The sequence below is a fragment of the Pantherophis guttatus genome, chromosome 4, assembly GCF_059756535.1.
Source record: "Pantherophis guttatus breed Tessera chromosome 4, ASM5975653v1, whole genome shotgun sequence".
Lineage (NCBI taxonomy): Eukaryota > Metazoa > Chordata > Lepidosauria > Squamata > Colubridae > Pantherophis > Pantherophis guttatus.
In genome coordinates this window covers 133,355,451-133,372,036 of record NC_142066.1, presented here as the reverse complement: position 1 = coordinate 133,372,036, position 16,586 = coordinate 133,355,451, and the positions used below count along the sequence as shown (strand labels likewise).

General features: G+C 35.7%; 1 protein-coding gene across 4 annotated transcripts in view; it reads left to right on the top strand.

Moving 5' to 3' along the window:
* CACNB2 (calcium voltage-gated channel auxiliary subunit beta 2) overlaps nt 1-12,765 on the top strand; it is a 219,380-nt gene extending 206,615 nt beyond the window's left edge. For all 4 annotated transcript variants that reach the window (XM_034401955.3, XM_034401958.2, XM_034401954.3 and 1 more), the window contains exons 11-14: nt 4,793-4,944; nt 5,418-5,513; nt 8,500-8,685; nt 10,789-12,765. In XM_034401955.3, the coding sequence (XP_034257846.1) occupies nt 4,793-4,944; nt 5,418-5,513; nt 8,500-8,685; nt 10,789-11,274 (920 nt within the window). In that variant the 3' untranslated portion in view covers nt 11,275-12,765. The remainder of the gene's footprint in view (nt 1-4,792; nt 4,945-5,417; nt 5,514-8,499; nt 8,686-10,788) is intronic.
* Nucleotides 12,766-16,586: the final 3,821 nt, after the last annotated feature.

The following is a 16,586-nucleotide window of genomic DNA, read 5'->3' as shown; positions in this document are numbered from 1 at the left end:
AACTTAATAACAATTTTTAATATATTAAAATGATGTAACATTATCATTCACATTTGATTGATTATATTTTGAAAAATTATATAATGTCTATAATGTCTATGGAGCAGTAGTGGGTTTCAATTTCAGTTGCTACTGGTTCACGCGCAGGCGCTCACGTGGGTACGTGACGCTTCTGTGCATGCACAGAAGCTTCTGCACATGTGCAGAGATGTCTGGGCAGATGGCCGGAGCCTCCTGCCACTTCCGCTACCAGTTCGCCTGATCTGGGCCAACCAGTAGCAACCCACCACTGCTATGGAGATTCCCAGCCATCCAGGTCAGACCTGAAGAAGCTTCTTGGATGAGAAGCAGAACATCTTCAAAGAAAAACCAGAAAAAATTTTGTCTTGAAAAAGCACCTTTGGGTCTAACCTATAACCATGAAAGACAACTGGGTGAACTTGGACCAGTCACTTACTCTCAATTAAACTCACCTCCCAGAGTTGTTTTTGGAGAAAATATGAAGATTAGATGTGTTTGCCGCCTTGAGTTATTTGTAAAAATAATAAAGACAATAAAATAAAATAAATAAATAAACTCCATGAGCTAGGTAAATCTATTGTTTATTTTTTTTTTCAATTTATATCCCGCCCTTCTCCTAGTAGACTCAGGGCGGTGTACAGCCAAACACATATCAATACAAAATTTAAAATTATTAAAAGAATTAAATAACTGTGGCCCAAAAATTTAAAACATTGAAAACTAAAACCCGTTTGACAATTTAAAAAGCTAAAAAAGACTAAAAAGGGGGGGGATTTCACGCCAGCCCTGCTTGATGGAAAAGAAAAGTTTTTAGGGCACGGCGAAAAACCCGGAGATCCGATATCCTTCGTATCTCCGGGGGCAAATCGTTCCAGAGGGCAGGAGCTGCCACAGAGAAGGCCCTCCCCCTGGGGGTCGCCAGCCGACATTGCCTGGCTGAGGGCACCCTGAGGAGTCCCTCTCTGTGGGAGTGTACTGGTCGGTGGGAGGCTATCAGCAGCAGAAGGCGGTCCCGCAAATACCCAGGTCCCATGCCATGGAGCGCTTTAAAGGTGGTGACCAACATCTTGAAGCGCACCCAGAAGACCACTGAAAGATAATGCAGCTCACGCAGGAGAGATGTCACATGGGAGCGGCCCCTCGCTCCCATAATGCCCCGCGCAGCCGCATTCTGCACCAGTTGGAGCCTCCGGGTGCTCCTCAAGGGGAGCCCCATGTAGAGAGCATTGCAGTAGTCCAGGCGGGAAGTGACGAGCGCCTGAGTGACTGTGCATAAGGAGTCCCGATCCAGAAAGGGACGCAACTGGCGAATCAGGCGGACCTGATAAAAAGCCCCCCTGGCCACGGCTGTTATATGCTCTTCTAAAGACAGCCGTGCATCTAGGAGGACACCCAAGTTGCGAGCCCTATCCGTGGGGGCCAATAACTCGCCCCCAGTAGCCAGTGATGGCACCAGCTGGCTATATCGGGACGCCGGAAGCCACAGCCACTCGGTCTTGGAAGGGTTGAGTCAAAGTCTCTTACTCCCCATCCAGGGACCTCAGCTGATGGAATGCATAGAAACCCGGAGGGCACATCTCAACGAGGGAGACCCCCCCCTCCTGGCCCAACCAGGTCTCCGTAATACCTACCAGGTCTGCACCCCCCTCCTGAACCAGATCACAAATGAGGGGATGTTACTCCCTGGATGTTTATCCATTTGATTTCCTTTTTCTTAATTTCTTTTTATTTTTTGTTTACTATATCTTATTTAGTATTTATTAATCACAATTTCTCTGAACAATAATGTTTACAGATGAAGATCAGACCAAGCATTCCAGGGCTATGAATGAGTCAGATTTTTCCCAACTAACCAATCATGAAGGAAAATCCAGCACTGGATTTCCTCTTTCTTTTCCCCAGGGTCTGTTTTTCAGCAGACTTTTAGATGCCAAGAAGCCCAAAATGAAGGCCTATAGATTGGGCAAAGTAGACATTAGAAGAGGATCATGGATCCTCAATATTCCTACTTTGTTTTTCCAAAAAGACCCACCTTGAAAAGAAGCCCTATCATGTTTTTGAGCACATGCAATCAAATCAAGCCCCCCCACAAAATTAGTCCTAAATAAGACCCCGTCCATCCTGGAGTGCAGGGGGTGGGGTGAGGCACACAGATAAAAAATAAGTTAGGGTGGGGATGACGAGGGGTGGAGCTGCTCTACTTACCATGCCTCGCACACCCCAACACCTGCCTTCCCTTCTTCTGCAGCCGCTTCTTTTGTGGCCGCTTGTCGCCACCCGCATGCATCACCCCGGCCTCTGTTTCGCCTTCAGATGCCTGCTGGAAGGCATCTGAAGGCGAAATGGAGGCCGGGGTGATGCATTCGGGTGGCGGCAAGCAGCCACAGAAGAAGTGAGCCAGCAGCAGGCTCCTTCTGGGTAGGGCTGTCTGTGCCACCGCTGCGAGGTGAATCAATAATTAGAACCCTCCAAAAAGAAGACTTAGGCGTTTTTTTGGGGGGGGGAGTCAATAGAAAATAAGTCCCAGCCTTCTTTTTGGAGAAACATGGTATCTTCTACAACGTCTCCAGAAGCTTAAATCATTTGAACCAGCTTGTGTGCTGAATCAGATTGTTTTGAGGGAAGAAAAAAAAAACGGAATTAGTAGGATAGATATTTTGGTATTTATTTGTTACATAAAGCAACAAGAATAGCAGAAGATATTGCTATTCCCTAGAGTTTTTTTCAGTGTTCTAGTTTATCAACAAAGGACTGGACTCATTTGAGCATCGCAGCAATGCAGCTTTTCCATTACACTGAGTCTTGTGCCTGACTCTTTCATTTTGCTATAATTTTCATTATAGAGGGGCAAATTGCTGAGTGAGTAGCTATATCAATTGAAGTAATAAATAATAGTTCATTAGTATTTTTCCTCCATTTTAAAGTGTGATTTTGTCTCATCTAAAATAAAAGGACTGCACACATATATGAACACATTTATATACTCACACATATATACAAATGTTTAGGTTTATATTCACAGATTTATACAAATAATATTTTACTGAAAAATACAAACTAGAAAAACCAAGGCTAGCCTATGAACAACAGCTGATAAACTCTTATCAGTATATGAGCAAAATCTGATCTGTAATCAAAACAATACTTTGAGAGTAAAGATAGACAGATAGATAGATAGATAGATAGATAGATAGATAGATAGATAGATAGATAGATAGATGATAGATAGATAGATAGATAGATAGATAGATAGATAGATAGAGATATACAGATATATACATATGTAGGTCTTTGGTTATTCGGGTCTTCTCCCACGTAAAATTGGAAGTGTCTTGGCGACGTTTCGCCGAAGTCTCATTCATCATCTTCAGGCTGGTGTTCTCGGCTTCGTGCTTCCAGGAGCAATTTGCTCCTGGAAGCACGAAGCCGAGAACACCAGCCTGAAGATGATGAATGAGACTTCGGCGAAACGTCGCCAAGACACTTCCAATTTTACGTGGGAGAAGACCCGAATAACCAAAGACCTACATACAAACACCCGCGAAAACCTGAGAAAACATATATACATACATACATACATACATACATACACACATACACACATATATACATATATATAACCAGTCTCCTTTTAAAATTATTTTTTATGCCTTCGAATCAGTATTGACTGCCTGGATAGTCTCTGTAGCTTTTCTTAGGAAGATTTTTTTTTGCGAATAGTTTGCCATTGTCTCCTTTTTAGGGCTGAAAGTGACTGCCTCAAGGTCACCCAATTGGCTCTGTGCCTAAGGCAGAACATATACTCTCCTAGAATTTAGCCTTCTGCCTTAATCATTAAACCAAACTGGCTCTTAATGAGCTTTTATAAAATCACTATTGGTTTAAAATTGACTGATGGAAGTTTTAATACGTTAAATATTTAATATTCATTAAAACTCTTACATAAGAGTTTTAACATAAATATGATGTGGACTGCTCTTAAAGAGATATAGTGGATTGTAACAATATTTTCCACTGTTGCTTACATAAAAGGAGACAGTTAAATGGGCCTTTCTATTATATGTGGTTTTTTTTTCTGATAACTGACTTTTTTGTGTAAAATACTAATATTAAAAAAGCAGTAAGGATGTTTGTTTTTTAAATTCATATTTTATTTTCCTATTGCACAGCCAACACAATTAACAGTTGCAAAAATACTGACAGTAATCTATTGAAAAATTATAGGAAATGTACATAAATAGGAAATGATTATTGATAAAAATACAGAGAGCTGCATTTTGTTGTTTCATCGAATACTGAAATTGGATATTAAATAGTGACAACAACAATAATGATAAAACTTGGGTGAGAACCATTTTGCTTTCCCTTTGTTTTAATAATTGGTTTGTGCAAAAATATCCAAATTCCATTTTGGTGAAAAATGGCCTTGTTAGTGCCCCAAATTCAGTCTGATGAAAAAACAGACTGTATATCAGTGACATAAGAATTACGTTGAATCAGCCATTCTAACTGAAAAACCTGTTGGTGGTAATTGTTCATACTATGTGTAAAAACAAGGGTATCATGACTGATTACCAGCAATGCAGGAGTGTATATACATGTTGAAGACATATCAATGGAAGCATTGTATTTTTGAATAATTCTATTGTGCAAAACATGCAGCAAAAAAGCCAAAGAAAACATTTCAGTGTTCATGTATGTATATTATATTTACATTGTATTGTTTGCTAAATAATAAATTATTTAACTAGTATGTTTGTATGTTTTGCAGCTGAAGTTCAGAGTGAAATTGAACGAATATTTGAATTAGCAAGAACATTACAGTTGGTAGTACTTGATGCTGATACTATTAATCATCCTGCTCAACTTAGCAAAACTTCCCTGGCACCCATTATAGTATATGTAAAGATTACTTCTCCAAAGGTAAATAATTTCATATAGTTGTTGTTTCCCTTTTTCTTTTCTTTTATGTAATTATATCATGAAAACACATAGATTTTAAATGTTGCTATTAATACATTGACATTTTGAACCACTGTATGTTGAGAATAATCTTAATTGAATGGGTAGCTTTTAATGAATTGTTCACATAATTTCGCATTTCTTATTTAATTGAAACATAGACTATCCTATATTACATAAATGAAAAAGGGTGTGTATTAAGAATTGATGAAACAGTTTCTAGTAAGTAATAACCTCATAGCTCGGAAGCAAAATTTGAGAAGGAAAAAGGTCTTCTCCTGAATACATATAACACTATCCTCCATGTTGTCATTGTTACTTTAAGACACTGGAATTAGAACATTCTAAAATGAAAACTATATATGCAGTATCATATTCTGTACTGTTTCATTTTCTCATTAACTTCTATTTTAACTACAGTATCTTTTCCACAGGTTTTACAAAGACTGATAAAATCTCGAGGCAAATCTCAGGCTAAGCACCTTAACGTTCAAATGGTAGCAGCTGATAAACTGGCTCAGTGCCCTCCAGTAAGTCATTCTTAATATATATGTGTAGAAAAAGCATTTTTCCAACCTTTTCTGTTTTATAATTGTGGCAAATATTTGCTATTAGAACAAAAATCTCTTTGGTTCAATAATGGATGCAATAGTAGGCAGTGAATGAATTTTTCGGAGTATAAGACGCACCTTTTTCTCCCCTAAAAGCTCCCAGCGACCGGTAAGATCCCACAGAGTTGGTCTCCTCTGGGTCCTGTCATCTAAACAATGCTGGCTGGCTGGCCCGCAGGGGAGGGCCTTCTCTATGGCTGCCCCAGCTCTCTGGAACCAGTTACCTCCTGAGGCCCGGACCATCCCCACCCTATTGGCCTTCCAAAAAGCAGTGAAGACCTAGCTTTTCTGGCAGGCCTGGAGCCATTGATCTTGCTCTTGTGATCTGGCGAGATCCGGCCATGAATGACATGAATGAGTTTTTAAGGTTTTTAATGTTTTTAATTTTTAAATGTTTTTTTATAATGATTTTTTAAAATGTATTGTGAGCCACCCTGAGTCTTCGGAGAGGGGCGGCATATAAATTGAATTAATTAAATTGAATTAATTAAATTAAATTAATTAAATTAAATTAAATTAAATTAAATTATTAAATGGAGGTGAAAATTTAGATCCATCTTATACACCGAATGTAGCCCCCGCCCACCCACTGGCCCCCACCCTTTGGCCTCTGCCTCACAGCAGTTACCTCCTTGCAAGCAAACAACAAGAAAAAGTAGCTCCTTTCAGCTTCAGCATAACTTAATTAGCACAAGTTGATTCCATAGGCCTCCCGACTCTCAGCTGATTTGCTCTCAGCTGTTTTGCGCAGGGCTCTGCTGCTTGTTTCAAAGAGGTAAATTGCTGGAGCAGATTTTTTTTCTTGTGCTAATCAAACTATGCTGAAAACGAAAATGAAAGTAAAGCAGGCTGTTTGCTGTTTGTTGCAATGAGGCAAAATTGCTCAGAGGCAGAGGGAGATTTCTTTTTCTTCTTTTTCTCACCAAATAAGGTAGGTGTGTCTTATACTCCAGTGTGTCTTATACTTCGAAAAATACGGTAGCCTGTATGAAAAGCAGTAATCAAATCAGCTATGGTCAAATCAGCTATTTACAGGTATGATAAAAAAAAATAGCCAACATTTCTCCTTTGTTTTCCTCTTAAATGGGCAGTCTTAATCTGGAATCTACATTTCTTCTTTCTATCTTGCTTAGGATGTTATGTCATTGTGTATAGCTGACGTTCTTAGTTGTTCTTTTTCATTTGAGAGCTTCAAAGAAAACATTATCTCCTAAACCTGGGGTGGGGAACTATGGCCCTTTTATGACTTGTGGACTTCAACTGACTCAGGAATACTGGGAGTTATAATTCACAAGTCATAAAAGGGCCATAGTTCCCCACCTCTGTCCTAAACCTTTTAGACACTTTCTACCAACACCCCTCAAATATTAGAATTAACTGTCCCTGTCCACCCTGGAGATTTCAGATGAGGTTCTTTGTCCATATGAGGCTGGCCAGACCTGTCTTAAATGACAGAGATGCTCTTTTTTTCTTGGGAAATTATGTCAATGGCTAAAAGAGAAGGCTTGCACAGAAAACATGTATTTTCACATACAATTACTTTTCAATATCACTGTATAATCTTAGTTTCTGAATGTATTTCAGTGTGAGAAAACATTATGTTTTTGTTTGGTAGTTGAAATAAGAATGATAGAAATATAGGATTTTAAAAAATATTTCTTAAAATAGTTAAAAAGGGAGACAAGAAAAAGGATTCATGAAACCAAATATGATTTCTTTAGTATTTCTATTATTTTCATCTGATGTAAAACTGTTATTGTTCCTGCAGTTAGCATAAGATATAAAATCAGACCATATATTTGAGAAAACTTTCATTTTAACTTGACTAATTGCAGTTATAAAGTGTAGATCAATTTCTCTGCTGTGGCAGTACTTCAGACATTCTGGTACCAGAATCCCAATGTGATAATTTTATTTTTCCAGTGTTTAGCTATGGACATTCTAGTGGCATACAATGTCGATAAAAATAATTATTAAATTCTTTGGAACAAATATTTGCCCTAATCACTGAAAGTATATTTAGGAAAGCAAGTTCTGAATACGTATTCTTAGATTTAATAATCTCAAAAAACATCTCAGATCAGATAGATTCAGAAGACAAGGGAACATGATCATGACAAGTGCAAATGTGCTTTCTTTTCCTAGTAACCATTCCAAAAAAGAAACCGAGTTTCTTTCTTGTTCAAATAGTCCATTTTATATGGAGTCATATACCATGTATAGAATAATTTAAGCAAATCTTTTTTCATTTGGATTGAAGATGAATTCTTTAATTTAAATTGGTTTTCATTTCATATTTATTCTGTCTTGAATCTTAATATCTTGTTGGAAATTCTTTTCCAAACCATTTTCAAACCAATTAGAGGTTTATTTGTTCAGTTCTAATATAATACAATTTATAAATAAGTTCTCCAGATATATGGGAGCACATTGGATCAGTATTTAAAGACGCTAAGTTTGTCAGCTGGAAAGCTCCCATTCCTTGCACCAACTCCTGCCTATCTAGCAGTTTGAAAGCATGCTAATGCGAATAGACTAATGGGTACCACTTGGTGGGAAGGTAACAGCATTCCATGCACATCTTGGCCACCAAGAAACGGAGATGAGCACCACCCCTTAGAGTTGGACATGACCGGAGAGGGAAACTTTTACCTTTTATCTTTTAATATGTTTGGAAGATTCAATAGTATTGCTCTAAATTTATCAAAGGACTTAGCACACAGTCCTTTTCTAAATTTCTAAATAAAAAATCTAAATGGTAAATGTGATTTAGTTTCGACCTCAGAACAAGCCACATATTAACATTAAATTCATTATTCTAAAATCACGTATTTTCTGCTTTTGCACTTATTGTTTAATGTGGTTTATGAGATTTTGCTTTTCCACACTTTTTTTCTCTGATAAGGAAATGTTTGATGTGATTCTGGATGAGAACCAGCTTGAAGATGCTTGTGAACACCTGGCTGATTATTTGGAAGCATACTGGAAGGCCACACATCCTACTAGCAGCCATCCTTCCAACCAGCTTCTCACTCGCACATTGGCATCTGCCACTCTTCCTATCAATCCAGGCCCAAATGTTAATTTACAGGTATAGTCATTTAAAAATGCAACACACTGGGTTGGTTATTGGGAAAACAGAATAACAGAGTGGGAAGGAACCTTGGAGGTCCTCTAGTCCAACCCGCTGCTTAGGCAGGAAACCCTACACTACTTCAGACAAATGTTTATCCAATATCTTCTTAAAAACTTCCAGTGTTGGAGCATTCACAACTTCTGGAGGCAAGTTGTTCTACTTGTTGTTCCAATTGTTCTAACTGTCAGGAAATTTCGCCTTAGTTCTCTCCTTGATTAGTTTCCATCCATTGCTCCCTGTCCTACCCTCAGGTGTTTTGGAGAATAGCTTGATTCCCTCTTCTTTGTGACAGCTCCTGGGATATTGGAACACTGCTATCATGTCACCCCTAGGTCTTCTTTTCATTAAACTAGACATACCCAGTTCCTGCAGCCTCCAGGAACTAATTTTTAGTCTCCCATCCCCTAATCATCTTTGTTGCTCTTCTCTGCCCTCTTTCTAGAGTCTCCACATCTTTTTTACATCATTATTTACATTATAAATATAATTGTAGTTTTCAATAATCAGTTTGGTCTAGTGATTAAGGTTAGAAATCAGGAGGCTGTGAATACACTCTTAGTCACACTCTTAGTCACTCTCTCTTAGCCCAACTTAGTCCAACTCTCCTCACAAGGTGGTTGCTGTGGGAAAAGTAGGAGGAGAAAGAAGTTCTCCTTATGTTAGCTCCCTCGAGTTATTTATAAAAACAAGGCAGTTTTTTTTAAAAAAAAATATGTAAACAATCTCAACCCTATATCTTACACCTGTGTAATGGGATGTGGATCAAAATCCTGCAAATTTGCCAACTCTTGTAACACTCATGAGACTAGAAACCTGTCAGCTTTTCCATTATGTTGCATACCCATTTGCCCTCTGCAAAAGATAATAAGAATAGCAGAAGGTCAAATGAATTCTCTGAAACATATTCCCAATAAAGTTGGGAAATAAATAAATAGGTATGAAATAAAAATATGAAATGATTATAGATGTCCCCTAAGTTTTCAGATGAAATGCCATTTAAATCTTTCCATTAATATTTCTCTCTCAAACATTTTTGAAAAATAACAATAATAGAATCTATTGTGGTCTTTTCAAAAAAAAATCAAATTGACTTTCATGGAACAAATTGGAAAAATTGACATTATCAAATTCAGTTCTAAGAAGCCAAGCTTCTTAGTTAGCAATCCACTTGCATATCTACCAAAGTATATGTAATATTCTCTGGAGACCAAGAATCAATTTCGAAGTTAAAAAGAAATTATTTTCTTAGAAATTATAAATCTGTAATATACCTGAACAGTTCTGTTCTTGCTTTAAATTAACTTAACTGTAAGTTAAGTTTGATCATGCAGACTGGATAACCTGAATATTAGCATATTGTTCACAATAACTAAAGGTTTTTTTATTTGCTTTTAAGTGATTTTATTGCTGAAATTAGTAAAAGACTGATAAAGCTACACCTCTAGACTAAGGTAATGAATTGCCATTTTTTAAGAATTTCAAAACTTTATGATGATGAACATGAGATTTGATTGTGCTTGGTCCTTTTTTATTTCCATTTTCAATTGTTGGTATATATAGAGCTTGAATTCTTAATAATTCTTATTTTAAGAACAAAATACTGTCTTTAACAGTGAAAATCTTGTTCCGCTGTTTGCAGTGATCTTTTTTTTCACTGATGCCTACTCTAATGTTTTTCTGAGACTTATTTCATGCCTGGTTCATTCTTGTATTGCCAGATTCTTTCTTTTTCTTTTGTGTGAAGTGCCTAGGCTCAGAGAGTTGATCAAACAGAAATTTGCATGACTGCCAGATGTTAGGATAAATCAGTAAATAAATAAGGAGTGATTGATTTCTTTTTGGAATGAAGTTTCACTTATGCTATAAAGAAATGCTGATGATAAAGTTTGAATTATTAAATTAGTCTAAGTAGATAGCCATAAATAATTGCCTTAAACCTACAATTCTGAAGCATATTTGCTCAATACAAACTTGCTCAGGAATGTAAAAGACTCTGACATTGCTGACTTGAAAAGGCATTTTTCTAATGCATATTTACCATTTTATTATATTGATCAGGGATCTCAGGTTGATCAGAGGAATGAGCAATCAACCACTGAAAGAACTGGTTCACAGGGAGAAGAAGAAACAAGAGTTGAAATCACCAGAAAATCTCAGCATCGCTCTTCCTCTTCAGGACATCATCATAACCATCGTAGTGGAACTAGCCGTGGTTTATCTCGACAAGAAACTATTGACTCAGAAACACAAGACAACAAAGATTCAGCATGTGTAGAACCAAAAGAGGACCACTCACATGAACCCTATGATTCTCACAGAGATCATAATCACAAGGATGAACCCCATGGGGTCAGTGATCATAGACATCGAGAATCAAGGCATCGATCAAAGGAAACGGACAGAGAGCAGGACCACAACGAAGGCAACAAACAACGTAGCCGCCATAAATCAAGGGACCAGTATTGTGACAGGGATGGAGAAGTGGTACCTAAGAAACGAAGTGACACTGTGGAATGGAAGAAAGATGTGTATATCCATCAGTAACACCTGCCTCTGACAATTTTGTGTTTCTTTTGAAATTGGGTATGAGAAAGGTCCTTAAAATAATCTTTTTTTTTCACTGCAGAATGTAGTGCACCTTGTATGCTGATTTTAAAGTGCTGGTGCTTTCAAATTGATGGCATAAAATAGGATATTCATTTTGTTTAATGCTGTAACTCACTGGCATAGTGGAACTACAGAATTTCTGAAGTTATGCTATGCTGTTTTTTTTTTCCAGACTGATTCTTGTAGCTGCCATTTGAACAGATATCTGTTGCCATGAAGGTGATATTAATGTTTTTAGACAATACGGTTGATGTTTAATACTTTTTCCCATTTTTCAGCAAGCCAAAATCAGCATATTCAAATTGAAGCTCTCAATAGCTCTTTTTTAAAAACAAATCTATAGGCACTTGACTTTCATATTGATTTTTGTTGCTTGTTCCTCTGGTGGACTATATTTTGAAACAGAATTCAGTCTTGCCTTACACACAGGGGATCATAAAGTCAAAACCTCTTTTCTATATACTGGTACTGTGTACTGTATAGACAGTTTATAAATGTTATTTCTGTAGACACCTTCTTACATAAGATTGATCACACTATTTTAAAATCCTAATGCCAAGTCAGCAGATTTGCTTTTGAATTATGGGCAACTGGAAAATGGGTAGCACTGTTCACTCTAGACACACTTTCTTATACTTAGTGTAAATAGGACTGACCACTTTAGATTACATGCTGGATTTTTCTTGCAAACTTATCATCTTTGCATTTTAAATCTATGGCAAAAATAATGTGACACTATAAATGGTCCTGCTGTGCACACTACTTAACCAATTGCTCTGACAGCACAGTTTTTTTTATCAACTTGACAGGCAACAGTTGACATAATGTATAAGCATGTGTGTGTCTGAAAGTGTGTGTTTGTGTTGTGTATGAGAAAGGGAGAGAGGGATGGGGAGAGAGAAAGAAAGAAAGCTTATTAAAATTACCTGAGGATCATCCCATATCTGATGAATCTGCCATAATTATCATATGTTTATGCTTAGGTATAAGATCTTGTCAAGAAGGAGATATGGATGGTTATTTTTTTTATAGAAGAAGCATACCATTTTCTGCTTCAAGCTTGATCACAGCATCTGAATGAGGAAACTAGGATTAAAACATAATGCATAGATGATTCTAAAATATGTGTGCTTTTATTTTTTCCTTGCTGTTTTTTAACTCAGAAGCTCAAGATTGCAGGCAGGTGACATGGGAAAGTTTACAACTAACAGGTAATTGGGAAAGCATCAATCTGCTGGCTTTTATTTTATTTTATATTTTTAGGATCCAGGAAAGTTAAAAACACAAGCAAATGTGACTGTGAGTGTTTCACTGGAAATGTAAACTTTCTGTGTTCTAGAGTATTTGTTTTAGTAAGACAAGTTTACACAACTTGTGGAGAGTTATTTTGTTGGAAAATAAATTTTGTAGCTTCTCTGCTTTTTTCTATATTTGACCATCTTTCTATTCTAACCAATTTGTTCATTTATCTTTTACTTATGGGCTTTACTGCTACACGGTTGCTGAACCATTATGATAATTTCTACATTTTTGTCAGAAACAAATAGTACTATAAATGAAACGTCATTGCATTTTTCAAGTGATGCTGTAAATAATTGTAGTATTATATATATATATATATATATATATATATATATATATATATATATATATATATATATATATATATATATATATATATATATATATATATAGTGTGTGTGTGTGTGTGTGTGTATATATGTGTGTGTGTATATATATATGTATATGTATATATATATATATATATATCACATTCATCATGCATGGACAGGCTAGATTTAGTTCTGTCCAGCATCTTTATTAAATAAGTATTATAGAAAAAAAATAAGAATAAAGGAATAATATTAAGCAAATTGACTTAACATACGTAGCATAAATGAGATTTATTTATATTGGGAGGGGAAGATTCTTGTAGCTAAAAACATGTATTCAACTTTCCTGAAAATTCTCCGTAACATGTATAAAGTTGAAAGTCTTTCATAAATATGCAGCATATTGAAATATTTGGGATAAATTCCCCAAATGTAGACATAGTTTCAAAATGTACTGCAGGTAGTATTTCAGTGTTGTATTCGTAAATTAACTGTGTACATAGTGTCTTAATATGTAAAAATCTTTATTGCAGAAGAAATTAGTATTTGATTTCATACTTTTCATTCTAATATCCAAGCTACAAGACCAAATTTTGTATTAGAATCTTGTGGCTGCGAAGAAATACATATACATGAAAAGGAAGATAACTAAAGTATGAAAAGAGAAACAAGTGCAATTTGGTAATTCCAAAGAGTAATTATCAGGAAATATATAGTTACAGAATTAAAGGAATATGAAAAGTAATGTCTCTTTTGAGTTGAACTCAACTCCTTGGAACTGAATGGATATACCATGTGGTTTTATTGGCAAAAATATAAAAGGGTTTACCGTTACTGCCCTCTGCATGTTTTTTCTAGAATCATAGAAGCACTGGAACATTTTTGATAGATGATTATCCAGGTTGTTTGAAAAGTCCAGTGAAGGGGTAGAAAGCACTTCATGCAGTAACCTAATTCACTGATTGATAGTACCTATTTTCATACCTATTCTATATCTTTGAAGTTTCGTTCCATCAGTTTTAATTTTACTTTCTGGTGCAAGACAGAATAAGTTTTAACTCTTTACAATATAACAGCATTTAAGATATTTGAAGACCACTATCATGTACCTTGTCAATTTTCTCTTCTTCAAATTAAACTTACTGAGATCTTTTAATTATTCCTCATAGAACTTAGTTTTTGCTGTCTTGGTGGTCCTTCTCTGGACTTGCTTCAGTTTATTTAAAATTTATATGGCCACCCATCTCACCAACACGTGACTTTGGGTGATGAACAACAGAAAATAATTAATCTGTATGTTTTTTTAAATTGGCAGGTGCAGAACTGAATGCAATACCCCAACTGAGACTTAACCAAGGCAGAGTAGAGCAAAATAACTACTTTCCATAGTCTGGACTGCTGTATTTCTATGACCTGGACTTCTAGTGCTAGTTCAGTTTGTTTGGGGGGGGGGGTCATTTCTCAACTAGGTTTCTAAAGCCCCAAATATCAGGTTCTTATTTTTCAAGATAGAAATGTTTTATTGATAGCAAAACTAAAATGCAGATCTTCCCTTATGCATATTCTGGTATGTTTCAGAATGAATAAAAACAACAGTTTTACAAGCTTAGGAGTAATTTCCCCATCAGTTATATAGATATGAGAGATCATACTGATACCAACTTCTTTGCCTTTCCCAGCAAGTTAAAATATAAAAGATACACAAAATCTTAGGTTCAAATAAATTATTTTGATCGAGGTAAAACATTTAAAATAAACAATTGTGCACTTAAGACAGTAGACAGAGGTACTGTATGTTTATAAGGCCATGTGGGTGGGAGCCCCTCAATTGCACTGAGAAATGACTTCCACAGACAAAGATGGAGCAAAAAGGAATAAATTCATTCCAAGCCAGATGTTACTGGAGGTGGGTCTCTGAAGATTGAGTAGGAGGAATCTTGCATTCCCTCAAGCACAAAAGTGAGGACTTTCAAAATAAGCAGCATCATGTATGCAGAAACAAATTGACAGCCAGTGTAAAGACTTCAAAATGGGTGTTATGGAAACCTCCAGAGATTAACCTAGCTCTGTAGCATTTTATATTCATTCAGGTTTCTGAGCGTTAACTGCAATTAATGACCATATTTTTCCCAATTACATTAAAAATGTGAAAGGAATTGTGTAGCTATCCTTTTCCTGAGATAATGGGTTTTCCATTGACAAGCTATTTACTCAAAACTTTGACACACAGAAATTACTATATTTCCATATTGAAAAAGCTCGACTTAATAATTTAAGTAACTTTTTAGGATGAAGTGTTTCAGATATCCTTTCAATGCAGCTTCATTCTTTTATCAAAGAAGTAGCTGACGATTTTTTAACTGAAAAAAGAGGTATTATAAGGTTAATGGAATACTAAAAGAATATTTGAGTTGTACAACACTCTTATCTCCAAATATTCCTGGATGTAATACTTATCGTTGTGATACCTTTTTTTGCAAATCATAAATGTAGTTCCAAAGACAACAAAAATACTTTATATAACATATATAAAGTATTAATTTATATAACATATCCACATACCTCTTGTAAAAAGATTCTCAAATTGAGCTTTGCTAGATTCTCACTTTCTAACTTAATCTTACTTTAGATGCTACAACTCCTAGTTCATTTTTCCTTAGCAGCATTAAAAGATGTTCTGTGTCTTCAGCAAGCATGAATTATATTAGATATTTTACCTTTGTTAATGTTTAATTCTACTTTCCTGAACAGGTTTTTTATTTATCAAATCACATTGGAGTGCTCATCTTGCTTGAAGGCCTGTGATCCTAAGACAATTTTTTTTCAGAACTAGAATTATTCATCTGAATTCCATTGCATACAAACAGAATATATCAGATATATCAACCAACATAAATCAGATTATCCTTTAGTGTTTTTTTTTTTACATTGCTCTACTCACTATTTATAGGTAACAAATTACACTATCTGGAGAAAATGCAGCAAACATTATGAGTTGAAGTTGAACATCTGTAAGACCACATTACTTTATCCTTAAACAAATGATTCCAAGCATTCTGTCACCTTATTTCCATTTTACTTCCATATGGAAACAGATTAATGTTTCTAATTCTTCTATTTTTCTGTCGCTTTTCAACTAGTATCCAACACCTATTTTTGTTGCAGATTTGAGATGTTTTTGTTACTCCAAATTCTGCAATTTTTAGTCACTTGCATACATTATAAAATTACTCTTATTCTCTTGCCCAACATTAGATAGTAAAATTTCAGTAGGACATTATAGTTAAATCCTTTTATAAATAAAAGATGCAAGTCTGCTATTCTTATTCATATGTGTCAAAAAGGTATATAGAAGTTGAAAAAGTGTAACCAAAATGATACAGTAAGAAACTAGTGGACTTCCTCATTTTTGAGGGGGGCTGCTAAAATAGGTAAGGAGACCATAAATAAGAAAAATAAAATCAAGTTTGATGTGGGTAATGTTGACACGTATACATATTTAAATCCAAGCACTAAAACACTGGGTCTTAGTGGAGAGTTTTTCATACAATGCATACACAATTGTACAATGGCTTTATCTCCAACATGGCGAAAATCACCAATAAGTGGTTTTAAAGGGAAACTAAAATTTAAGCA